The 24,622-nt window shown below is 46.5% G+C and overlaps 2 protein-coding genes and 3 non-coding genes across 5 annotated transcripts; 4 read left to right on the top strand and 1 right to left on the bottom strand.

Annotated features, from left to right (window-relative positions):
- The first annotated feature begins 188 nt into the window (after window positions 1-188).
- Trnac-gca (transfer RNA cysteine (anticodon GCA)) lies at window positions 189-260 on the top strand. The gene has a single exon. It is a non-coding gene; the product is annotated as a tRNA-Cys (tRNA).
- Window positions 261-1,934: 1,674 nt separating this feature from the next.
- Window positions 1,935-2,006, bottom strand: Trnac-gca (transfer RNA cysteine (anticodon GCA)). The gene has a single exon. It is a non-coding gene; the product is annotated as a tRNA-Cys (tRNA).
- Window positions 2,007-11,844: 9,838 nt separating this feature from the next.
- On the top strand, window positions 11,845-15,447 carry Rpl23 (ribosomal protein L23). Its single transcript, XM_050156871.1, has 5 exons — window positions 11,845-11,921; window positions 12,399-12,482; window positions 12,811-12,939; window positions 15,106-15,219; window positions 15,311-15,447. Exons 1-5 carry the CDS (start codon window positions 11,909-11,911, stop codon window positions 15,391-15,393), a joined length of 423 nt encoding a protein of 140 aa, XP_050012828.1. The 5' UTR covers window positions 11,845-11,908; the 3' UTR covers window positions 15,394-15,447.
- LOC126510582 (small nucleolar RNA SNORA21) lies at window positions 12,515-12,649 on the top strand. Its single transcript, XR_007594438.1, has one exon. It is a non-coding gene; the product is annotated as a small nucleolar RNA SNORA21 (small nucleolar RNA).
- A 2,911-nt stretch (window positions 15,448-18,358) lies between the features above and the next one.
- Window positions 18,359-23,330, top strand: Spmap1 (sperm microtubule associated protein 1). Its single transcript, XM_050156870.1, has 3 exons — window positions 18,359-19,134; window positions 22,085-22,184; window positions 23,008-23,330. The coding sequence occupies exons 1-3, from the start codon at window positions 18,928-18,930 to the stop codon at window positions 23,166-23,168; spliced, it is 468 nt and encodes a 155-aa protein (XP_050012827.1). The 5' UTR covers window positions 18,359-18,927; the 3' UTR covers window positions 23,169-23,330.
- The last annotated feature ends 1,292 nt before the right edge of the window (window positions 23,331-24,622 follow it).

The raw sequence follows: 24,622 nt of genomic DNA, 5'->3' as shown, positions 1-24,622 counted from the left end.
CGGGTGTTCACGCTCGCTACGCCTCTGAACTGCAGCATTCCTGGGGTTCCTAGGATCCAGGCATCCTCTACTTTTAGCTTGACCCCTTTGCTCTTTCATTCTTTTCCCTTACCCTCGTAATATCCGTGTAGCAACGGCAACCGTATCTTACTACTGAAAGGAATTTGCTCCAAGCTCTGTTGTGGCGCGGGGGTATAGCTCAGTGGTAGAGCATTTGACTGCAGATCAAGAGGTCCCTGGTTCAAATCCGGGTGCCCCCTCGGAGTCTTTTCCTCACTTTAATAGCCAAACAAAAATATTTATCATTTCAAATGTAATCTTGATTCAATCCTGGGTTAAAATGTGTAAAGAAAAAGAGATTAAATTATTGTTCATTTTACAGTCTAAGCAGAAAACCTTCATTTTGCCTTGTACGCAGCAGAAGAATGCCGCGTGTTTATGTTCAGCTGTCAGGAACAGAAGTTGCTCGACCTCATTTGACTGGCGCCAGAGAGGTAGTTTCTACCCACGGTAGCCTTGCGGGTTTTGATTGGATGGTTCCACACTTTGGGTTCAGGAGTCAAGGTCACTCCCCAGGTTGTCGTTCTGTGTCCCCTGAGGGTAAGGGTAAGGGGTAGGTCAGAAGAGGGGAACTCACCGACATAGCCCTTCTCCAACCTAAGCTTTTTTTCCTGTTTCTTTCATCCTGTGCTCTTTATTATTCTATGTTCTTCTCTAGCTTCCTTGTTGTTTGGTGATGTGGACCGAGTAAAAGCGCTTCCAGAACGTGAAACCCGCAGATGCGCACCCATCAGCTCTCTACAGAGCCAAGGAGTAGGATCCCAAAGCCAAGAAATATGAATTAATGCGGTGGTCTTCGAACTCGGGCGTGCTCCAGAATGACCTGGAGGGCTCATTAAAACATCCCCGGTTTCCTATTGTGTAGACCTGGAGTGGTGAGGCCTTGCCAGTTAACTTTGACAGATTTTCCAGGTGAGCCACTCAGGGACTCGAGGACTACTCTGAAGATCACAGGAGTGTTCCTACAAAGCCATCGGGTTTCAAATCCTCAAAATGGGGACAGGTGTTCATCCGCCGAGCGTTTGGCTTAAGGTACCTGGGCTGGAAGAAATCTCGGTGAGAAGAGGGGATCAAAGGCAGCCCCCTCGACTAGGTTTTGCCCAAAAAAAGGCAAAAGAGACGTGCAGAGGCGTGCTGCCTGGGTCAGGGTGCGGCTGTGGTATTTTAAACGCGGAATCTGGTTGTGTCATCCCAGGACCCCAGGGGAATACTCTCGTGCATTTTTTGCCTCCCAGTTCCCACCGCGGATCTCTGCTGGGCTGAACAGGAAGGGGGATAGAACAGAGCTGCAGGGCAAAGCCGAGAAATACCTAGCTAGTGCTTCTCGCTTCCCAGCTTCCCAGGCACTGGGCTCCAAATTGTACTTTTCAGGCCTCAACTTCTCAGTACATAAGGTTTTCATTTTTATATCTTTTGATCATGTCTTTTCTTCTCCTCTCCTTACAGAGTGTCATGGAGCCCAGGCTGGCCTTCATTTTGATATACAGGCCCTGGCTAATCTTATACTCCCTTGAAATCTGATCCTCCTGTCTCTGACTGCCACCAAGGGCTGGGAGTAACAGGCACCTACAGCCGCACCTGGCTGTAACACATCTTAAACAAGTATATATAAACATTCTGCATCTGGATTCATCCTTTGTCTTTTGGGTCAGGAGATAAACTAGGTAAAAGTAATACTGCTTTCACACCTCAACACTCTTGTGGCCCCAAAAAAGAAGAGAAAGATGTGACCAGCACTAGCCCACCACGTCAGAAGAGCAGGAGGATTCCCGATTCTGGAGTGCCAGGAACATTCTGATGGGGAAATTTTGAAGGGTAGGCGACATTTTTTGTATTGCAATGGAATTATATGGGAAAAATATGTATCACCTTTAAGGGGGCACCCGGATTTGAACCGGGGACCTCTTGATCTGCAGTCAAATGCTCTACCACTGAGCTATACCCCCTCTGGTGGTGAATGCTTAGAAAATTCTTTTTACATAACTTGCATACTTTTCATTTTGAGACTTGTTTATACTTTTAAAAGTAGTGTATTTTTGCTAAGTAATATTGAATTCAACCAATAAAAAGGCATAGTTTTTTTTTTTAAAAAAAAAAAAGGAACTAAAAACAATTTTTTTCCCGAGACTGGGTATCTTCTGTGTAACACTAGTTCTGTAGACCAGGCTGGCCTCGAACTCACAGAGATCCTCCTGCCTCTACCTCCTGAGTGCTGGGATTAAAGGCATGCGCCCCCACTGCCCCGCACACTAGCAGTTTAAAAACATGAATTTAGGTTGCAAACTCCTTTTTTTTCTTTTTTTTTTAAAGCAGTGTTTCATAATGTAACTCCATCTGACCTGGAATGCAAGCTCCTTTTGCTAGGCTTAATACTTTATCCAATCTCCAACCACTTATCTTTCTCCTGCAAAACAGTATCCCCTGCTTTCATCAGAATACAAATGCCACCGCAATCAGAACACCCACTGAGAGGCCTTTGTAGTTTACAGAGTGTCGAGGTTGCCCTCTTTTGAGTCTTAGAACACTCAGTGTGTCGGTCAACCTCTCAAGCAGAGCAAACTTTGAACTAGGATATAGAATGGTCCTAGCTCTCTCCGAGTTCACAATGTACCAGAGACAAACTAGAAACAAATGCGCAGATGAATTAACATATATACTTGCCAGGGTACTGGTGGCATCAGCGTGTGCGTTTACTCCCCATGCTCCGGAGGCGGAGGCAGATGGATCTCTGAGTTTGAGGCCAGCCTGATCTACAGAGCGAGTTCCCAGACAGCCTGGACTACACAGAGAAACCCTGTCTTGAAACCCATCCCCGCAAGAAAAAGTCCTCAGTAGTGATAAGGAGAAACAGTTAAAAAAAAATTAAAAAGGTATGCCCAGCTAGTGGTGGTGCCACGGGGTGTGTTTAGCACTGAGTTCAGCCATGACTGAATAGCAAAACTCCTTCAATAAGTAAATAACACTAAAAGTAAGATACTTAGGAGATACAGAGGGTTGTTTAGAGCTGGATAACTATGGAAGGACTTTCTTTCTTCTTCTTTCCTTTACCTAGAGTGATGGGAATCAAATCCAGGTGTCACATGGGGTGGCAAGCACTTCACCATTAAAATGCCACCTTCCCAGCTGGGCTACAATTTGGCAGTTAAGACCAGAATAGTTAAGATCAGAATGACATCAGAAGGGTGATCTGTGTGCAGGGTGGATGTTCCAGGCAGAGGAATAACCACCGGGCAGTCCTTAAAGCTGGGGAAGGTTAGGCCAGGGAAGAACAATTCAAGAGCTGAAGTATCAGGTGGCACACGTCTTTAATCTCAGAATCCAGAAGGCAGAGACAGGGGGATCTCTGAATTCCAGGCCAGCCTGGTCTACATAGGTAGCTTGAGGTCAACCAGGGTCACACAGTGAGACCTGGTGGGGGTGGGGGGGGTAAAGTAGCCAGGATGGTGAAGAGTGAGAGCCTTGAGACCACAGCAAGAATCATGGGTTTTGGGGTTTTGCCAGAAGTAGAAAGGGAATGGTGGTTAGTAGGGTCTGGGATGGAGAGAAAGAAGAAACTGTTTCATTTACACAAAGGCTAGTGAGTTCTAGACAACTGTTATACAGCTCTGTGCCCTGAGCCCTGGGATGTGGCTCAGTGGCAGGGGGGGCTTGCCTGGCAGATGACACCAGGCCCTGTGCTGGGTCGGCAACAAGAAAAATCCAAGATCAGTCTCGTGAGGTTTGAATTCAAGGTGTCTCGGTGTGACGGCACAGACCTGTAATGCCAGCACTGTGAGCGTCAGAAAAGCCAGCCTCAACTACAGAGGTGGTGGGTCACACCTGTAATGCCAGCACTTTGAAGGCTGAGGAAAAAGATGGCCAGTTCCAATTCTAGATCCAGTCTGGGCTACATCGTATGACCCTGTCTCAACAGCAGCAATAATGAAAGTCTCGTTCAAGAGAAAGCGATAAATGCGTGACCCCTTGAGGTCACATGCTGGTGCCACAGTCAAGACTCAGTCTACAACCAAAGCGACACAGAGAACCCCCCTGCTGTGTGTGTGTGTATTCAATGTTTTTACTCTTTTTTATTTTTAAGTGGAGAATTTATTGAGAGAAGGGGGAAGGGGGGGGAAGAGAGAGAGAAAGTGAGAGGGACTCAATGTCTTTACTCTTGATGACACCGGGGACTGAGCTCAGGAGTTCAGCATGTCACGTAAGTTTTCTGCCACTAAGCTATATACAGAGTAGAGACATTGGATGGACATTTAAGGCAGATGTTGAAGGCAAGGGCCACCACTGCTTCAGGATATTCTTTTTAAAAAGATTTTTAATTACTTTTATTTTTCAGTTCACATGTATTGGTGTTTGCCTGTATGAAGATGTCGGATCCCTTAGAACAGAAGTTACAGATAGCCATGACCTGCCATGTGGGTGCTGGGAATTGAACTCTAGAAGAGCAGCCAGTGTTCTTAGCCACTGAGCCATCTCTCCAGCCCCGCTGTGTGTATTACCAGCATGGCAGTTGGCAACCCTACTAGTTTAGATCCCCTATAGTTACTATCATCACACCCTGCAACTGCTTTCTGCAGAAAGGAACGGGCGTGCTCTTCAGCTGAGAGGAGGAAGAGGGGAGAGCCTAGGGGGTTCAAGACAGGAGAAGCCATGTGGTGGTCATTTTGGAAAGGAACAAGATGGACATACTTGGGCAGAGGTCTAGGAACGCTAGACCAATCTTTGAGAGGTGGGCGGAGTGACACAAACGTGCTTTTTCTCAACAACACTCAGCCGCTGGGTGCAGTCACGGAGCAATCCTGTAACTGAAGTTACGCAGCTTGTAGATTGGCAAGGAAATACATCCTAAGGTTCACAGTGAACCAGGCAGGGTGCCAAGCAAGGACTTTGGAGAACACAAAGGATGCAAGTGATCCGGTACTCAACAAACACACAGTCCACCTGGACTGGGGGTGGGTGAGACGGCTCAACAGGTGTTTACCACCAGACCTGACGAGATCTGAGTTCAGTCCCTGGGGCCAGGTAGCGTGAGGAGTCAGTTCCTACAGTTGTCTTCAGACTTACACCCCCCCCCCCACACACACACACCCCACACGCGCATGTGTTTTAAATGCAATTTAAAATATTGGATACGTAAGAAGTACTCCAAGCTGGGCAGCGGTGGTGTATGCTTCATAATCCCAGCACTCAGGAGGCAGAAGCAGGAGGTTCTCTGTGAGTTCGAGGCCAGGCTGGTCTACAGAACAAACTCTAGAACAAGCTCCAAAGCTACATAAAGAAACCATGTCTTGAAAAACAAACAAACAAAACAAAACAAAAAATAAAAAAGTTCTCTAAAATCAAAACGCATAGAGAACATCTAAGACAGGTCTTTGATGATGAAATCCAAGACTTTGCACTGAGGGTTTGGGTCATGCTAGGCCAGTGCTCTAACAGATTTTTACCCACATAAATGTAGTCTTCACCCCAATCAAGGAACTTCGATTTGCAATAGAGACCATTACAGAAAACACCACCAATCAAAATGCAGAGTTGTGGAGCCCAGGCCTAATGGATGCAATCCGTCTATGTGTGTTTATTGAGTACCGGATCACTTTGCATTCTTTGTGTTCTCCAAAGTCCTTGCTTGGCGCCCTGCCTGGCTCACTGTGAACCTTAGGATGTATTTCCTTGCTATGAAACAACTCCTGCACCTAGGTCTCAGGGAACACTGCAGAATAGGAGATTAGAGATTGATTGTAAGAGTCAGAGGACCAGGGAATTCGCCATGAGATTGTGAAACCTAGTAACATCAGAAGCTACATCCATAAACATGACCACTCAAACGTGAGCTGGACAACATCAATGAATATGCCAAACTGGACAGGGAAAACCCCACAAGGACTCAATACTACATAAAGAATGTCAGAGCCCGGCAGTGGTGACACACACTTTTAATCCCAGCACTCGGGAGGCAGAGGCAAGTGAATCACCGTAAGTTCGAGGCCAGTCTGGTCTACAAGAGCTAATTCCAGGATAGGCTTGATAGCTATAGCAAAACCTTGTCTCGAAAAACAAAAAAAAAAACCAAAAAAACAAACAAAAAACAAACAAACAAACAAAAAAAAGAATGTCAAGCAATTGAGTAAAGCTAGAAGCAGGAGAGCTGGTTCTCCCCAGGGACAAGTACAACAATTGGTTGGCCAGGGGCTGGAGAGATGGCTCAGTGGTTAAGAGCATTGTCTGCTCTTCCAAAGGTCCTGAGTTCAATTCCCAGCAACCATATGGTGGCTCACAACCATCTGTAATGAGGTCCGGCGCCATCTTCTGGCCGCAGGCATATAGACAGAACATTGTATAAATAAATAAATATTTAAAAAAAAATTAAAAAAAAAAACAATTGGTTGTCCAGTTCCAAATGGTAAGTCTGAAAACATTTGTACAAATAACATCATATGGGTGAGACAGGTTGTATTTAGAAAAATAAATGTATATAGAATATACATATGTATGCAATAACAATGGAAAAAAAGACAATGATTTTCAAAGGGAGCAGTATATGGGAGGGTTGGAGGGAAGGAAAGGAAACAAGAAATGTAAGTTCCAGTCTTAAACAAACACACATTGCTGAAAGGCTGGGCTTTGTGGTGCACATCTGTGATCCCAGCACTTGGAAATCAGAGGCAGGAGGACCAGGAGTTCAAGTCCAGTGAGTTTAAAGCCAACCTGTGATGCATGAGACTCTGTCTGGAAAAAAAGGGATTAGTACACCTTTAATCTCAGCAATCTCAGGAGGCAGAGGTCAGGCTGGTCTACAGAGCCAGTTTCAGGACAGCCAAAGCTAAGGAAACACAGTCTGGGGGCGGGGCGGACATCAATGATTGTGGACAGGAATGTTGCAGGTCCCCGCGTCAAATTATCTTGGGCTATCTCATCCCCCTAAGTAGAGGATTACCCTTTAATTGCAGATGTCTATGAATGACCTAACGTCCTTGTGACTATTAGGCAAATCCTTCTGGAATGTAGGAACACCAATCAAAGGCTAAGAATGTCATCAGAAAACATTCCAGCACTATCCAAGGGGTTTCCCACTTTGACATCACTTGCCTCCCTGGTGTTTTCACCAATTCCTTTTAAAAGTGTATTAGGAGCAGGCATGAAGGCACATGCCTGTAATCCCAGGACAAAACAAATATACAAAAAAAGCCTTGATTTATGTTTTTTCTTTGTGTTTTTGTTGTTTGTTTTGTTTTTTGAGACAAGGTTTCCCTGTAGCTTTGGAGCCTGTCTTGAAACTAGCTCTTGTAGACCAGACTGGCCTCAAACTCACAGAGATCTACCTGCCTCTGCCTCCCAAGGGCTAGGATTAAAAGCATGTACCACTACAGCCTGGGAAAGTCCACTTTTCACCAGAGGAGTCCCCCAGATCGGCATCCATTGAGAACATGATCTCCCAGTACCCAAGTGCCTGGCACTGCCTCAGGGGAATGGTCTTTCCATGGCTCCAGCATCCTGTGGTTTAATTGAGGAGCCCTAAGTTGGTTCTGAGATGGTGGTTTAGGGTGGATGTGTGACATACCTTTTGTTTTGCTTTCAGATGGAGATATTCATTCTGTTTGAAAGCGTCCTGGGTGTCTGACCTTTCAGTTTACTTACAGTTTTTGTTTGTTTGGGTTTTTGTTGTTGCTTTTGTTTTTTGTGGGTTTTTTTTTTTGGTTTTGGTTTTTTTGTTTGTCTGTTTGTTTGTTGTTTGTTTGTTTGTTTGTTTTGAGACATGGCTTCTTTCTGTAACAGCTCTATCTGTCTTGGAACTCACCAAGAGACCAGGCTGGCCTTGAAACCTTACCTGGAAAAACCAGAAAAGAAAGTTAAAAAAAGAAAGTATCTCCAAAGAACTTCATCCAGATGAGAGTGGTGGTCCATCTTCAAAATGCATGGAAATAAAAGTCTGGAAAGGATTTGACAAAACATTCAAGTCAGACACAGAATAAAGCCAGCAGGAAGAGGTAGGTAGCATGAGGCATCAGACAACTTCTTTACCTGGTTCATCAGCCATTTTGTGAAGGGGCAGGTGAGTTAGAAGAGGTCATCAAAGGTGATGTTTAGCAGTCAAACAACTTGGCTGGAGAGGTTTGTTGTTGTTGTTGTTTTGGGGGGTGTAAACAGGATTTCACTGTCTAGCTTTGGCTGTCCGAGAACTCATTAGGTAGACCAGGTTGACCTTGGACTCACAGAGGTCCACCTACCTCTGCCTCCCCAGTGCTGGGATTAAAGGCGTGCGCCACCACTGACAGGTTTTATGTTGGATAGTTTTATGTCAACTTGACATAAGCTAAATCACCAGAAAGGAGGGGGCCTCAGTTAAGAAAAAGGCTTCACCACGTCAGGCAGACCTATGAAAGTTCAAGGCCAGCCTGGTCTACAGAGTGACTTCCAGGAAAATGTCTTTATAAGATCAAGCTGTAGGCAAGTCTGTCAGGCATTTTCTTAATTAGTGACTGATTGGGGATGGCCCAGCCCATAGTGGGTGCTTGCTGGCCTAGTTCTATGAGAAAGCAGCCTGAGCCGGACATAAAGAGCAAGCCAGTGAACAGTACCCCTCATGGCTTCTGCATCAGCTCCTGACTCCAGTCCCTGCCCTGCTTGAGTTCCTATTTTGACTTTCTCCAATGATGTGGAATCCTGCCGTCCCCAACTTGCTTTTGGTCATGTTGTTTCATCACAGCAATAATAACCCTAAGACAGTGGCTAACACTTTGAATCCCAGCACTCAGAAGGTAGAGGTAGGTGGATCTCTGTGAGTTCCAGGACAGCCTGGTCCAGAGTAAGTTCCAGGACAGTCATCCATGTCTATATAGTCAGGGGTACACAAAGAGACCCTGTCTCAAAAAATGTGACATTCGTTCAAATCCCTTGCAAAACTATTTGATTGCTGATACAGATGATGAAGAAGGAGAAGCGGAAGATGATGATCATGGAGAATTGGAGGACATTGGGGACATTGGTGAAGACGGGGGTGATGACGGGGAGGAGGAAGGAGAACTGGAGGAAAGAGAAGATGGCTACTACAGAAGAATACTGGCGGATTCCAGCCTCCGTTTTAGGTTTTTATTTTTCTGTTTAAACTTTCTCTAGTCTCAGGGAGCAAGTCACACTCAGTTTTTCGTTTATCACCCCTGTGCTCCGTTCCTAAGATCTCTCTTCCCAACATAATGGTTCTCAACTAATTGTGGAGAAAATACCTTGTTCCAGGACAGCCAGGGATACACAATGAGATTCTGTCTCAAAAAAAATTAAGAGACTGGGTGATGGTGGCACACACCTTTAATCCCAGCACTCAGGAGGCAAAGGCAGGCGGGTCTCTGTGAATTCAAGGCCAGCTTTGTCTACAAGAGCTAGTTCCAGGACAGCTAGGGCTATTACAAGAAATCCTGTCTTGAAAAAAAAAAAAAAGCTGAGCATTGTGGCACAGTTCAATAATTCCAACTATCTGAACCAGGAGGATTACATATTCAAGTCCTGCCTGGGTCAGAGTGACCTCAAGGCTTTATGGACAACTTATGGAGCAAATTGTGAAAGACCCTGTCTTTTTTGAATTAGCTGGCCTCGAACTCACAGACACCCACTTGCCTCCTAAATGCTGGGATTAAAGGCAAGTGCCACCGCCATCCAGCTTCCCCCATAGGTTTTTATATTTGAATGCCTGGTTCCTAGTTGGTGGGGAACTGTTTGGGGAAGGATTAGGGGGTGTGGCCTTCTTGGAGGAGGTGTGTCCCTAGGGGTATGCTCGGACTTCCTACCAGGCTAGTTAGTCTCTTGTTGCCTACCTCCAACTTGTGGTGAGATGTCAAACCTCAGCTGCCTCAGGTTCTCATGCTGCCGTGCTCCCTACCAGGGCAGCCATGGATTTACCCTCTGATTAAGAAGCCAGCCCCCGCTTAAATGTTTTCTTTTATCATTCGCCTTGGTCATGCTGTCTCTTCATAGCAATAGACAGTAACTAAGACAGGGGGGTCAGAGGAAAACTTTATGGAATTGGTTCACTCCTTCCACTTTTACATGGGTTTTGGTGGTCAAACGCAGTGGTCTGGCTGATGTGGCAAGCACCTTTGTTCATGGAGAGGGCTTTCTGGCCATGATTTTTCATAACACAGACACACACACTCAGACACACACACACACAGAGAAAGAGAAATAAAAAGCAAAAAGGAATCCCCCCCCTTTTTTTCAATATTTGGGACTGGCCCTAGAATCTTGATTGGCATTTGTTCCACCACTGAGATATACCTCCAGCTCTTTTTCTTACTTTATATTTTCAGACAAGATCTTTCCACACTTCCTAGAGTGCCCTTGAACTTGGGATCCTCTTGCATAGCTTCGGAATATGTGGAATTACAAACCTGGACCATCAGTCCTCAATGTTTCCATTACAACCCGCCTGTCCACCTTCTGAACCCCTTACTGTTCTTTTTCTTTTTTCTTTTATATACATTGCTGTATGTCTGTGTGAGGGTGCCAGATCTCCTGGAACTGGAGTTACAGATAGTCATGAGCTGCTATGTGGGTGCTAGGAATTGAACCTGCGTCCTCTGGTAGAGTGCTCAGTGCTCTTAACTGCTGAGCCATCTCTTCAGCCCCCGCTTACTGTTCTTTCTTCACAATTTTTTGTTCCACTTAATAAACTACTGCAATTTTCAAAACTATTTCAGTTATTTAGTATCTAACACCTGCCACCAACCTCTACCCTAGGAGACGGTAAAATACATAAAGGCAAGAACAAGGTTCTTGTAATCTTGTAAACCCCTCATGTAATCTGCTGGCCTAAGTATTGGACACATATTTGAATGAGTGTACCAACAGAAGGAAAGAGGCCAGGAAAAAGGGGAGAGGTTGAGGCAATGAAAAGGGGGTGATTAATATTACTAAATTAAAACATGTTCTTTTTGATTATACTATGAATTATACTATATTTAAGCTTTATTTAGAACTTTGTCACATCTGTAAGATGCTTCAAAGCCAGCCGTTCACTGACAGCTGTGTAGGGTCTGGCTTCAGCTGGGTACTGTCATTAAGAAAAAGTAATGTGCAGGATCCCAGCACTTGTGAGGCAGAGGCAGGTGGATCTCTGATCTGTGAGTTCGAGGCCAGTCTGGTCTAGAGAGCGAATTTCTGGACAGCAAAGACAGCTAAGGCTACACAAAGAAACCCTGTTTCGAGAATCTGGGGGGGGGGGGAAGTATTCTTTCTTCACTTTGAAAAAAAAAAAATAGGATGTAATGGTGCCAAACACACGGAGCGATTTGTAAGCGCTCCGCAGTCATTGTTCCACAACCTAAGGAAACCATTCTGAGCTCACTCCCCAGCTTTGTTCTTTGGGAACCCTTACAGAGCAATTCATTTTTATTTATGTAGCTATTTGTTCTGAAAATGGATCTCATTGGGTAACTCAGGCTTACGTCGAAATCGCGGAAATTCTCCTGCCTCAGTTTCCCAACCCTGGGATTACCAGAGTGTACCACCACGCTCGGTGCACGAATTATTTTTGAATTCCCGGTATCCGAAGACCTGCTTAGCAACGAAGCTCGAAAGAAGCGGTTGGGCCAATTAATAAAGTCAAGAAAACGGTTACGTCCCCGGTTACTTCCGAGGCCGCTGGGAAGGGAACCAAACGCATTTGTGCCTACAAAATGAAACCACAGATTGCAGCTCCCGGATGCCCCAAAGAGGGCCCAGGATTGTGCGTCATTAGGTGCGACACGGCGGAAAGAGGCGGCTGTAGCAGGTCCGGTCACGTGGCTGACTGGGCGGGGCTTCCAGTTCATATCCCAGTGTCCCTTGTAACTACTTCCTTTTTGACTCTTTCCGGGCATTCAAGATGTCGAAGCGAGGTGAGCATTCGGGTTTCGGGGGGGATCCGCTGGCATCCGCCGCGCGGGGCGCCCGGTCTCTGCTGTGGCGACAGCTCCGGGCGGCGGCGGTGCTTTGCCGTCCTCGGGCCGGAGAGGGAGAGGATGGGCGCCGCGGAGGCTTTAGAAAGCCCCGGGAGGAGGGCGGCCGAGTTGGGGCCTTGAGCTGGCAGGAGCGGAGCGTGGGGCTGCACGGAGCCCGTGAGGTCGCCCCGCGCACGGCTGCAGCAGTGACGTAGCCGTCGGCCTGGTTGAGGCGGCTAATGCGATCCCGCGCCTTTCCCGAATGTAAAAGTTGATGCGAGAATGGAATCGTTCCATCCCCTTACCCTCGACAGGAGGATGGTAATATGAGAGGCATCCGGGAATAGGCTAGTCTTGCATAGTTTGGGGCTGTGATGGGGACCAGGAACCCTGGAAACAGTGGCCATTAAATCTTGTGTCGTTCCCTCCACGCAGGACGTGGTGGGTCCTCCGGAGCGAAATTCCGGATATCCCTGGGTCTTCCGGTAGGAGCTGTGATCAACTGTGCTGACAATACAGGTGAGGCCTGGTGCTGTGCACGGCGCGATCCCCCCCTTTTAAAAGCACTCAGTGGGCCTTTTGCTAGTGACCCACTGAGCCGTCAAGAAGGGGCAGAGTGAAAACACCACTTTTGGGTGAAGTGACAACATGGTGTGTTGCTTACTTCAATCGGTGCTGTGACAAGATGCTTGTGAAAGGCTGCTCGCCTGTCGAGTGAGTGAGGGGCTTGGGAAGCATTTAGGACTCGCTTTTGTTTCTTTTGGCTTTTTGAGGCCGACTTACTTCATTGTGGCCCAAACTGGCAATGCTGCCGTCTTTTTGTTTACGTTTCTTTCATTTCCCGTAGGAGCCAAAAACTTGTATATCATCTCTGTGAAGGGAATCAAGGGACGACTGAACAGACTTCCTGCTGCTGGTGTGGGCGACATGGTGATGGCCACCGTTAAGAAAGGCAAACCAGAGCTGAGAAAAAAGGGTGAGTGCTCAAAGCAGCTGGTATTCTCCGTGTGGCGGAAAGGGGGATGAATTTTTGTGGTCGCCAAAAACCTCTACGTGACATTACGTTACTAGGCTTGTTGATCAGTGCCTCTCCCTGCTGTTTGGGGACGGTGTTTGAAATGTTGAGCTGGGCCTCAGGATTGGGTTTACAGGCACTGGACCAACTGCTTTGGTTTATGGAACATCCTGTCGTTTTCCTAGGCAGGTTCTAGTGTAGGCTCACTGGCAAGGTTCATCCGTGCACATGGTCATACTGATGGGTGTATTGGTGTGCACACGAGACAAGCACAGCTTTAAAGGCTCCTGTCACCACAGGCATGTTTCTTTTTGTGACAGCAATAAGCAGGGAGTGATGGACAACCCTAAAAAGTGTTCCCATAGGTATGACTTAAAAAGCACAAGACTCCGAACCCCTCCCCCACTTGAGCTGTCTGACTTTAGAACTCTAGAATTTCACTGTAGACCTGGCTGGATTTAAAAACACGTGCCACCAAATTAATGTTCTTTTTTTTTCCCAGGGAAGTTCTGCAGGATAGTACAGATATGCCATGTGGGGTTGTGATGTTGTATTATACCAACACTGTACTGCCGGCGGCGGTGGTATCACGTGCTTTTAATAAAATTGCTCGAAGGCAGAGATAGCGGATCTATGAGTTTGAGGACAGCCTGGTCTATAGAGCAAGTTCCAGGACAGCCAAGGCTACGCAGAAACCCTGTTTCAAAAAAAAAAGAACAGCAAGAAAAAAATGAAAGGACACTTTTGTTCCCCTTCATACTTCTTATGGGAACGGTGGATGTATCTCCAAGGGCTGGTCCTCTTCTCAGAACACGTCCAGGGTCTGGTTGGTGGCTCTGGAAGCTGTCAGGGAAGAGCAGAGCACATGCCCCTTACTTTGTGGGTTGGATGACAGCTGGATGCACTGTTGTCGGCACCACTGGTGGAGACACCTTTAGTTTCTGTCAGAGTTAAGAATCTCCAGTGCCTTTGTAAGTGGGTGTCAGGTGCGAGAAAGGTAGTCAGAATCTCTGTCTTTGGGAATTAGTCCTATTCTGCACATAAAGATAGTGCTTAGATTTGAACATGCAGAAAAGAGGGGGGGATTTTAAAGAGATGACCTCGAGCTTAGTTCTAATTATACAGTAAAGATGGGAGCCAGGTTAGATGGCAGAGGACTTCATTCCAGCTGTTCTGGAGACTTAGGCAGAATGATTCTGAGTTTCAGACTTGCATGAGCAACTCAATGCTAAGAGCGTTTGGCCTGGTGTGCAAGGCCTTGATCCATTCTCTAACACAAAGCAGTTGGGGGTACAAGAAACCCAGCTTTTAGACTTTGAAGAGATGGTAGTTCATATTATGTGTTCTGTCTGATGTCAGTAAGGTTCCAAAGTGATCTGGGTTTGTTTTTCCTTGTGTTAATGGACATTACCACATGGTGACTGCTTTATATAAATAATTAGCAGGTGCTTAATGCCATTGTTTTCAGAGGTGGTTAATGGGCAGCCTGGAATAAATCAAAGATTAAACTTTGTAAGTAGGACTACTTCATCACTAGGCAAAGTAACAGAATGGGTGGTGTGTCGTTTCTGAACATAAAGTCTAAAGAAAACATCCTGTCCTTAGTAAGGAGTAGTGTGCTGTCACTGCGTGCTGGGCATCAGTTGGGAAGTTCAGGGTAACACATCAGACATAGTAATGGGTTCTCTGGGTATGTTAGCTGTGTAGACAAATACATTTTTACTGGCTGTACTCAATGTTTGTAGGGCAAGCCCTCTGAGAGGCTGTTGTGAAGGTTACAGGCGTGTGGGCATGTCGACCACATCTGATTGTGTGATGTACTGTCAGAGTCACACTCCTGCATCACCCTTGTACACAAGGCAAATGCTATCAACTGAGCGCTGACTTCCTGTGGTCCTAGCTTGCTAGATAAGAGGGAGCGGTGTAGTAGACAGTGTTTAAGTTTATATTTTGGAATTATCCTTGGGAAGGAATACCTATTTCTGCACAAATATGGCTGTTAAAGGGTGGTGGGTTGCATCACCTTGTGGTAGGCCATGGGAACCTGTGGTGAGAGACGTACTGTGGAGAGGGCTGCTTGTTAGGGCTTCACCGGGTAATAACTGCTGCCCTGTTCTTCCTCCTTAGTCCATCCAGCCGTTGTAATTCGACAACGAAAGTCATATCGAAGAAAAGATGGGGTGTTTCTCTATTTTGAAGACAACGCAGGGGTCATAGTAAACAATAAAGGCGAGATGAAAGGTAGGCAGTTCCCAGCATCCCGGTGTCTTGGGCTGGGTGATTCACTCTGTTCTAGGAGCCCTCTGTCTAACCTGTCTTCTGTTCTGTGCAGGCTCTGCTATCACGGGTCCAGTTGCAAAGGAGTGTGCAGACTTGTGGCCCAGGATTGCATCGAATGCAGGCAGTATTGCGTGACTCTTTGGTGCATTTGTAAAATAGATTCATTAAAAGGCTTTCTTGACACCTTCATCAATGCCAGCTTTGTAGATGGAAACTGCTGAATGCCAACTCTGTGTGACCTTCACTTTATTTTTTTTTTTTTGTTTTTTTTTTTGTTTTTCAAGGCAGGGTAGCTTTGGAGCCTGTCCCAGAACTAGCTCTTGAAGCCCAGGCTGGCCTCGAACTCACAACTGTCCACCTGTCTCTGCCTTCTGAGTGCTGGGATTAAAGGCATGTGCCACCACCACATGGTGTGACCTTCACTTTCTATCTAACTTTTGTAAGGATTATCTTTAGAGGCTGGAGATGGATCAGCTATAAAGAGCACTGGCCCTTCTTCCAGAGGACACAGGTTCAAGTCTCAGCACCCACATGGTAGCTGTAACTCCATTTAAGAAAAAAAGCCAGGGCTGGAGAGATGGCTCAGAAGTTAAGAGCATTCATTGGCTGCTCTTCCAGAGGTCCTGAGTTCAATTTCCAGCAACCACATTGTGGCTCACAACCATCTGTACTGAGATTTAGCGCCCTCTGGTGTGCGGGCATACATTGAGGCAGAATGTATACATAATAAATTTTTAAAAAGCCATTAACTTTTTTCAGGCCCCTTCTGGTATTAGACACACACATAGTGTGCAGGTGAACATGCAAGCAGAAACACACTCTTGTGTGTGCGATAAATTCTTTCTCTTGAGTCCCTAAAATAGAATGGCACATTCTGTCTTCCAACAGATGACCTATGTGAGGACACTTGGAGAGCAGCCTTTGCAATAAGGTGAAGTTACTGGTTAGTGCTTAGTGCTCTAGTACCCTGCAGGCTATGCATTGGTGTTTTGTTTGCCATGGTTGTCTGGTTCCTTTGAGCTGGAATTAGAGTTGTTTGCTACTGTGTGTGTGCTTGGAATTGAATCCTGAGTCCTCTGGAAGACCAGATGCTACTGAGTCATCTCTACACCTCGCCGCCCTCTTTTTTATTTTTTAATTTTTTAAAGAATGGGGAAGTAGCCTAGGTGGTGGTGGCTTATGCCCTTAATCCCCACACTGGGAAAGGAGATACATAGTAAACAAAGGTTATAGTAAATTAGGTGTTTGAGGCCAGCCTGGTGTACAGAGCTAGTACCAGGACAGGCTCCAAAGCTACAGAGAAACCCTGTCTTGAAAAGGGGAAAAAATGGGAAAGCAGTATCTATAAAATGATGCAGGGTATTTTTCTGTAGTTTTTGAGCCTGTCCTCCAACTAGCTATTATAGACCAGGCTGGCCTCCACCTGCTTATGCTTCCCTAGTGCTAGGATTAAAGGCATGCGCCACAATTGCCTGGTGAGACTTGGGAGGGCGTGGAGACAAAGTCTTGGTATATGTAGCATGTTTTTGCTGGGGTTAAATACCATGCCCAGCCTAAGTTTTTTCAGGTTAATTTTAGGTCTGTTGGTGCTAGACTATATCTACCATGTTTGTACAGTGCCCTGCCCCTTGAGCCTAAAGGTTAGTCAGGTCTTCAGAACTGTAGTTAAGTATGGTTGCTGGGAACTGAAGCTAGGACCTCTGGAAGAGCAGGCAATACTCCTTCCACCTGCCTCTGCCTCCAAAGTGCTGGGATTAAAGGCGAGCGCCACCACTACCCAGCAACCAGCAATGCTCTTGAATGTTGAGCCATCTCCAACCCCAAGTCAGCTAGCTATTTGCTCCATCCACTACCTCACTATTGCTGGGATTATAGAACACACCTTCACCTGGCAAACCTTTTCCTCTAATGTTGGAAGATCATTTCTATACAACATTGAACAGAAAAGCCCTTAGCTGTTTTGGGGTTTTCTTTACTATTTTCAAGGCAGGGTTTCCTCTGTAGTGTTTGGTCCCTGTCCTGGAACTCGCTTTTGTAGACCAGGCTGGCCTAGAACTCAGTGCTGGGATTAAAGGCGTGTGCCACCACTGCGCCGGGCCTTAGCTGTGTTCAGTGCCTGGATAATGAAGTAGGGCTTCCTTATCGGGGTGGGTGGTGAACTGGGGAAATGAGCAGCCCCTGTGGTGTAATGGTTAACGCTCTGGATTTTGAAGTCAGATCGAACTCGGAACCTGTTCCACTCAAACCGTGAAACCCGATATAGACGGGATGCCCGTGCATGCTTCAGCATTGTCAGGCATGTGTCACTACTTCATGCTGTCCTTTTGTTTTCTGTCTGGAATACAAGAATTGGTTCCAAGTGTGACACATACCTGTAATCCCAACACTTGGTAGCTATCAAAAAATAAGGCTAGCCTGGGGTATCTAAGAATGATTTAAAAAATGGGATGAGAGAAGCAAGGGCTCTGAGGGTCCTGCACAGAGAGTTAGGAAAAGTGAGTTGTGGTTTTTGGCTCTGTAACTAACTTGGGAACTGGGGCTTGGGGAAGGGACAATCTGAAGTAGCCCAGTCTAGTTGAGGTTGGCCTTGAGCACCTAGCAAATGCTAGGATTACATCTGAGCTCCACTTAATCCCAGCACTTGGGAGGCAGAGGCAGGTGGATCTCTTAATTCAAGGCCAGCCGGGTCTACAGAGCGAGTTCCAGGACTGGCTCCAAAGCTACAGGGAAACCTTATCTCGAAAAACCAAAAAATAAAAACAATGAGCTCCACCACGTTGGTCTGCATTTTACGGAAATCGTTCTAAACCCTTAGCTCCTTACCTGGAAGGTGATGGTCCTAAGGTGCTCTGAGTTGCCATCAAATCTAGATACCAGCTTTATAGGGGAACTCAGCTGAGAATTGAGTGTAATAAAGCCTGGAGACAGCTGGGGTGGTGGCAGTGGCACAGGCCTTTAATCCCAGCACTCGGGAGGCAGAGGCAGGTGGATCTCTGAGTTTGAGGCCAGCCTGGTCTACAAGAGCTAGTTCCAGGACAGGCTCCAAATCTACAGAGAAACCTTGTCTCGTAAAACAAAAAAAAAAAAATTAAAAAAAAAAAAAAAGAAGAAGAAAGAAACCCTGTCTCGAAAAATAAAAAGTAAATAAAAGCCTGGAGACAATGGCTGGAGATGTTAAAGCCGCACTGCTTTGGAGGGGAACTAAGTTCCGTTATCACTTTTTTTTTTTTTTTAAATTGCTTTGGCGTTTTGGGACAGGGTTCCTCTTTGTAGCCTAGAACGCTCTGTAGACCAGCCTGGCCTCATCAGAAATCTGCCTGCTTCCACCTACCTCCCTAGAGCGGAGATCAAAGGTACGCATCACCACAGCCCGACCGGGCGCACCTACACTCATGCATATAAAATGTTAAAACATTTATGGATGTGAAGTGTGCGCGCAGAGGACTGGACACGCACTACAGTCTAATAGAGTGCTTGTCTAGCAAGTATTAGGCATGAAATCTTGGGTTAAATTCCAGCACCACAGTACGATGGGCGTGGTGGGGAACCTGAAATGTAGAACTATACGGTTTGTCTCCAGGAGGTCCTTGACATACGTAACAATGCGCAGTGAAATACCCATCCAGTGCTCTTTTCTCCAGAAAGCATTCAGAGGCTGTGGTGGTTGGGATGTATCGTTTTTGTGAGTGTCCTAAGCGACTCGAAAAGGGCTTTGTTTTAGATGGGGTGGCTGTGAGCACAATGGCCCAGGCCTACAGCCTCTCGAGGCCCAAGGTATGGTCCGCGATTCCACCCTACAACCCACAGCAGGACTACCACACTCGCAGGTACTTCCGGAGCCACGTGGTTCCGCCCATTTTGCGGAAAACTGATCAGGTGGGTTTGTGAGTATCCCGGAGGACCCCGAGACTTCTGGCAGCAAGTTTTTGGGGGTTTGACCTTCGTGACCCAGGACTTCGAGGTTTCGCCCTTCCCTGACTCTGGGCCTCGCCCGCCCTGCAGGGCGCTGGGCACCTTTGAGGTCGGCACCCTGCGGCGGCTGTGCTCGTGAACTGGGGAGTGAAAGGGTACTGTGACGGAGGAATAGAGGTGCGAGCATGAGATCCTTTCCATCCAGAACCCCGTCTACAGTCTTATTTCTTGTTTCTGCAAGAGAGAGAGGGCACAAAGCCTGTCTGTCTCTCCCAACAGGTGCCTTTGTCTTTGTGATGTCACAGCGGGCGCCTTAGAGTGATCACCATAGGTCCTTAAAACCCGAAGAAACTTCCATAGAGCTCTGTGAACCAAACAAAGGGGATTGTCTTGACCTGGTACCTCAGTCCCATACTGTCACAGTTGCAGGGTTAAGGCTGGCTCACAACACCTGTCTCCCAGGCTGTCCTTGAACTGGGAGTGGGGCTGAGAATGTAGTTTAGAAGTACAGTACTTGCCTCACTTGTATGAGGTCCTGGATTGGCCTCATTACTGCATCCCTTTCACCACCCCCATAGAAAGTAAAACCAGTGGCTGGGAGTGCAGGACTGCAGCCCGCATCGTCTGGCAGGCCTTCCGAAACCGTTGCCTTAGTGTCGGTGTTGATTTCAGTGGTGTGAAGGCAAAAAGGACCTACCAGGTTGCACTCGGAGAGATCGTGGGGATTTTTGTAGTCCTTAGCGTTGTGTGTGTCCGTATGTGTACAGTGCCAATACACAGACACACAATCTGTCTCTCTGTCCCTTGTATAGCAGGAGCCGGAGGTGTGTATGTCTAACACTGTCAGTATTTTATTTATTTATTTATTTATTTATTTATTTATTTATTTATTTATTTATTTATTTATTTATTTATTGTTTTGGAGTCACAGTCTGGCTGTGTAGCCCAGGCTGGTCTCCAACTTGAAATCCTTTTTCCTCTGTGTCCTGAGTGCTGGGACTACAGGCCCATGCCACCTGACTTGAATTTTCTTTCTTTATTTTTTTATTTTTATTTATTTATTATTATTGGGGGTTCAAGAGAGCGTTTCTCTGTATAGTCATTCTAGCTGTCCGGGAACTTGTTCTGTAGACCAGGCTGACCTCAAACTCAAAGATCCACCTGGCTCTGCCTTCTAAGTGCTGGGATTAAAGGCGTACACCAACAACAACCAGTTTATTTTTTACTCTTATTTTTATTTATTTACTTGTTTTTGAGATAGGGTCTCACTACGGGTCTCTGGCTGGCCTGAAACTGGCTATATAGACCAGGCTGGCTTGGAACTCACAGATCCAGTAGTTTCTGCCTCCCAAGTACTACTACATTCAGCTACAAACACACACATGCTTACACACACACACATGCTTACACACACACATGCTTACACACACACACAGACATATGCTTTTTGCCTGCACATATGTCTGTGCACCACTAGTGTGCCTGGTGCCCTTAAAGGAAAGGTGTTGGATGTCCTGTACTAGAGTTACAGACAGTCGTGAGCCTTCGTGTGGGGGCTGGGAATTGAACTGGGTCTTCAGGAGGAGCCTCCAGTGCTCTTAACCACTGAGTCATTTTTCCAGTTCTGCCTCCAACCTTCCCCACCTTTCTTTTAAGGCAGAGTTTCATGTAATTAGACTGGTATCTAACTCATTCTGCAGCTCAGTTGCTGTTGAACTTCTGATCCTCCTGTTTCTACTCCTAAGTGTCAGAGTTCACGCACTACCGTACTCAAGCTTTTGTTTAATTTTTATTGTATGTTTGTTTGATCGCTAGTTTTTTGAGATGGTCTCATACTTAGTAGGCCAGGCTGGCCTGGAATTCACTATGTAGCCAAGCCTGGCTTCAAACTCGAAGCCTCCCAAGAGCTGCCAAGTTACCACATGCCCATGCCCGCCCCGTTTTTGTTTTGTTGTCATTTATCACTAAAGTTATATCTGTGCTGGGTGTTTTTATTTGAATAAAGATGTAAGAAAGTCAGGTGGTGGTGCACACACCTTTAGTCCCGGCACTCAGGAGGCAGAAGCAGATAGATCTCTCTGAGTTCGAGGCCAGCCTGGTGTACAGAACCAGCCCCAGGACAGGTTCCAAAGCTACACAGAAAAACCCTGTCTTGAGAAAAAACAAACAAACAAACAAAAAACCAAGATATTTGAATCGGATGAGGTGGTGCACGTACTTGGGAGGTGTTCAGGTGAGGGTCAGGATGTCAAGGTCATCCTCAATAGCTTTAAGGCTTCCTCTGACCTACAGGAGTCCCTAGCATTGAGGAAGAAACCCACCACCAACAACGTGTAACAAAACAGTAACAAAATATGTGTATTTAGCCTTTATTATAGTAGGCCTTTTTTAAAAAATATTTTAAAATATTTATTTATTTATTTATTTATTATGTATACAATATTCTGTCTGTGTGTATGCCTGAAGGCCAGAAGAGGGCACCAGACCTCTTTACAGATGGTTGTGAGCCACCAGGTGGTTGCTGGGAATTGAACTCAGGACCTTTGGAAGAGCAGGTAATGCTCTTAACCACTGAGCCATCTCTCCAGCCCTATAGTAGGCCTTTTATCTAAAGCATGTCATGGAAATCTCATGGCCACTTTCCAGTTGGTCACTAATGAGGGCAGGAGCTCAGCAATTGGCCCGTGAGCACACAGCTTGCTGGTAGCAGAGCTGGATTTAGGACCCACAGTCTAGCATCGGAGCCCTTACCTGTTGGTCACACTGCTGACTCTGCAGATTGTTAGTGCGTTTACATTTAATGTGTCCCCCAGTTCCTTCTGGCCCTACTTGCCCTTCCCCAGTGAAGCCCCAGGAAGTTTGCACCTCACCCAACAGACACCCCACCTGACAATCTTCTTTCCTTTGTTTCCAGGATCGTGGCGGTACAGGAAGGGATGGCTGGATAGTGGATTATTTCCACATTTTCGGTCAAGGACAGAGATATCTGAACAGGAGAAACTGGGGAGGGGCAGGCAAGTGTCATCTCATGTGATCCCATCATGGAAAATGTGTTCCCGAGAGGTTAGAGAAGCGGGTACAGAGAGGCCAAGAGGGTCAAGGACTGTATCCTCTCCATACATGAGCAAATAGTGTTCAGTGTACCTGCTATTCATTCCTGGAGCAGTTACTGTGTGTTAGGTACCCCTCACCCTCATTTTATCCCATGGCACAATTCAGACACGGTGTATGATTTTAAACCGACGTGCCAAGAAGGGCTGAGATGGCAGTTCAGTTTCCCTCCATCCACTCTACAGCCTGTTCCGTGTGCACGTGTGCATGTGTGTGTGTGTGCATTGCCTGTGTGCATGTGCGTGTGTGCAGTGATTGCCCCTACAGGCACTTAGGCTCCCTGAGCATGATCAGTTTAGCAGCTGCAGGATGAGGAAGATTAACTTTTTCTGGCAGGGGCAATCTTCTTCCCATCCAAGTCCATCACCTTTGGGCTCAAGATTACCATAAAGTCCTCTGCGTCACGTGATCAAATGGATCCATTTATTTTCTCCAGATGGGACAGAGGCAAGGTTAAAATCCCTACAGCTCCAGGGAGCCAAGTCCAGGCCCAGCACATACCATTCATTCATTCCCAGTTCCCACGTAAACTCACTTGGGGCAGGGTTTGATTTCTAGGATACTTCTGTCTTCCTGGACCGCACTGTTGGTTTCTTTCAAGGGGCTCAGAGCCTCTGGGAAGGAGGCCTCCAACTGAGGGGGTGGGGATCAGTTAAACCACTGGGTTTAAGTGGGGAAGGAGAGAGGGTACTGTCTGCAGGCTCAACCACTCTCCTCTTTCCCAAGGGCATTCCCTCCAGCAGGTGAGTGGACATGACTACTACAATGCCAATCTGAAGCCCATAACGACGGGCTTAAACGGCCGATTCGGCTACCGCAGGAACACTCCAGCCCTCCGTCAGCGCACGTCAGCGTTTGGAGAAGTCACTCCATTCCCTGTCTTCTGAAGATGTTGCTTTACAGTATTTGACATGAATCTCCAAGACAGATGTTTAGATGAGCTGTCGATGCTATTCTATATTTTTTAAACATGCATTTGTGTCTCCAGGTGTGTTCTTTCTTCTCTGGGGTAGGAGGAGGGAACAAGTTGGTTTCTGTACACTCAGTTTCACCTTTGGAGGGGAGAGGATCAAGGGAGCCTCTGTTTCCTTCTAGGCTGGGGTGATGAGACGGGCCCATATTTGTCCATCCTCCCTTGGCAGGGACAGGGATTAAACCCGTAGTCTAGTGCATGGAAACACCAGCATTCTGCCATTGACCAGCCTCTCTAGCTAGCACTAGGTACTACGAGCTCAATCCTCAACAAAACAAAACACTGCTCCAGGTACAAGTAGGCTCCTAGGTCAGAAGCTGGGAAGGGAACTGTGCTTGACAACCTGAGTTAGATTCCCAGTACCTACATGGTAGAAAGAGGGTACTGACTTGTTGCACGAATAATAAAAATCCAGAGATAGATATAGGGGTTCCAGCTGAAGATCAGAGAACATCAGTAATCCTCAGACTCCACACTCTACTGAGTCCCTGTCTCTTCCCCTTTATATTCCTCTCTCTGCTCAGCCAAATCACTCTCTACCTCCCTAGGGCTAGGATTAAAGTTGTGTGAGCCCAAGTACTGGGATCACCTTTGCGTGAGCTCTGTTTCTCTTTTAGACAAATTCAGTCTAGCATAGCCCAGGGTGGCCTTGAACTCACATAGTTCTGTCTGCCTCTGTCTCCTGGGATTAAAGGTGTATGCTACCACTCGCTGGCCTACGTGGCTGACTAGTGTGGCTGCTATGCCCTCTGATCTTCAGGCAAGCTTTATTTATTAAAACACAAATAATATACCCCATACTGACTGCCACAAATTGTTCTCTGGGTACTACCTGTGCTCCGTGGCAGGTGTATGCCCATATGCATACATGTGCTCAAACACAAGAGACATAGAGAAAACAAACCCAAATAAACAAAGGCAAAAATACACAAGGAATTGGCTGTGGGCCCCTAGCTGGATGTGGTGACACATGCTTGTAATCCCAATACTTAGGAGCTGGAAATGGTAAGACCCACACAACTAGGAAGCCAGCCTAGGTTACATAGTGGGAGTAGGTTCCAGACCAACAAGGACTATAGACAGACCCTGTATCAAGTGTCAAAATAATAAATGATTTCCCAGATTTATTTTTATCCCCTCTAAAAAAACAAGCAAAACACATCCATAGCTTTTTGTTTTGTTTTGTTTTGAAGACAGGGCCTATCCTGGAACTAGCTCCTGTAGACTACTAGGCTGGCCTCGAACTCACAGAGATCCACCTGCCTCTGTTTCCAAGGGCTGGAATTAAAGGTGTGTGCCATCACTGCCTGGCAACAAAATCCTAACATTTTAAGTGGACCTCGGTGTTTTGTCTCTAATCCCAGCTAG

This window comes from Alexandromys fortis, unplaced genomic scaffold, assembly GCF_014885135.2.
Source record: "Alexandromys fortis isolate MF-2015 unplaced genomic scaffold, M_Fortis_MF-2015_v1.1 scaffold_31, whole genome shotgun sequence".
In the NCBI taxonomy this organism is placed as follows: Eukaryota; Metazoa; Chordata; class Mammalia; order Rodentia; family Cricetidae; genus Alexandromys; species Alexandromys fortis.
Note: the sequence above shows the minus strand (reverse complement) of the source record. Positions and strands in the feature narration are given on the sequence as shown.

What these genes read in the sequence shown, in the direction of transcription:
- Rpl23 (XM_050156871.1), top strand. An exon ending in CAACTGTGCTGACAATACAG is followed by an intron (nt 12,483 to 12,810) that starts GTGAGGCCTGGT and finishes CATTTCCCGTAG; the next exon opens with GAGCCAAAAACTTGTATATC. An exon ending in ACCAGAGCTGAGAAAAAAGG is followed by an intron (nt 12,940 to 15,105) that starts GTGAGTGCTCAA and finishes CTTCCTCCTTAG; the next exon opens with TCCATCCAGCCGTTGTAATT.
- Spmap1 (XM_050156870.1), top strand. Translation starts at nt 18,928, where the DNA reads ATGTATCGTTTTTGTGAGTGTCCTAAGCGACTCGAAAAGGGCTTTGTT. An exon ending in TTTTGCGGAAAACTGATCAG is followed by an intron (nt 19,135 to 22,084) that starts GTGGGTTTGTGA and finishes CTTTGTTTCCAG; the next exon opens with GATCGTGGCGGTACAGGAAG. An exon ending in GAGAAACTGGGGAGGGGCAG is followed by an intron (nt 22,185 to 23,007) that starts GCAAGTGTCATC and finishes CTCTTTCCCAAG; the next exon opens with GGCATTCCCTCCAGCAGGTG.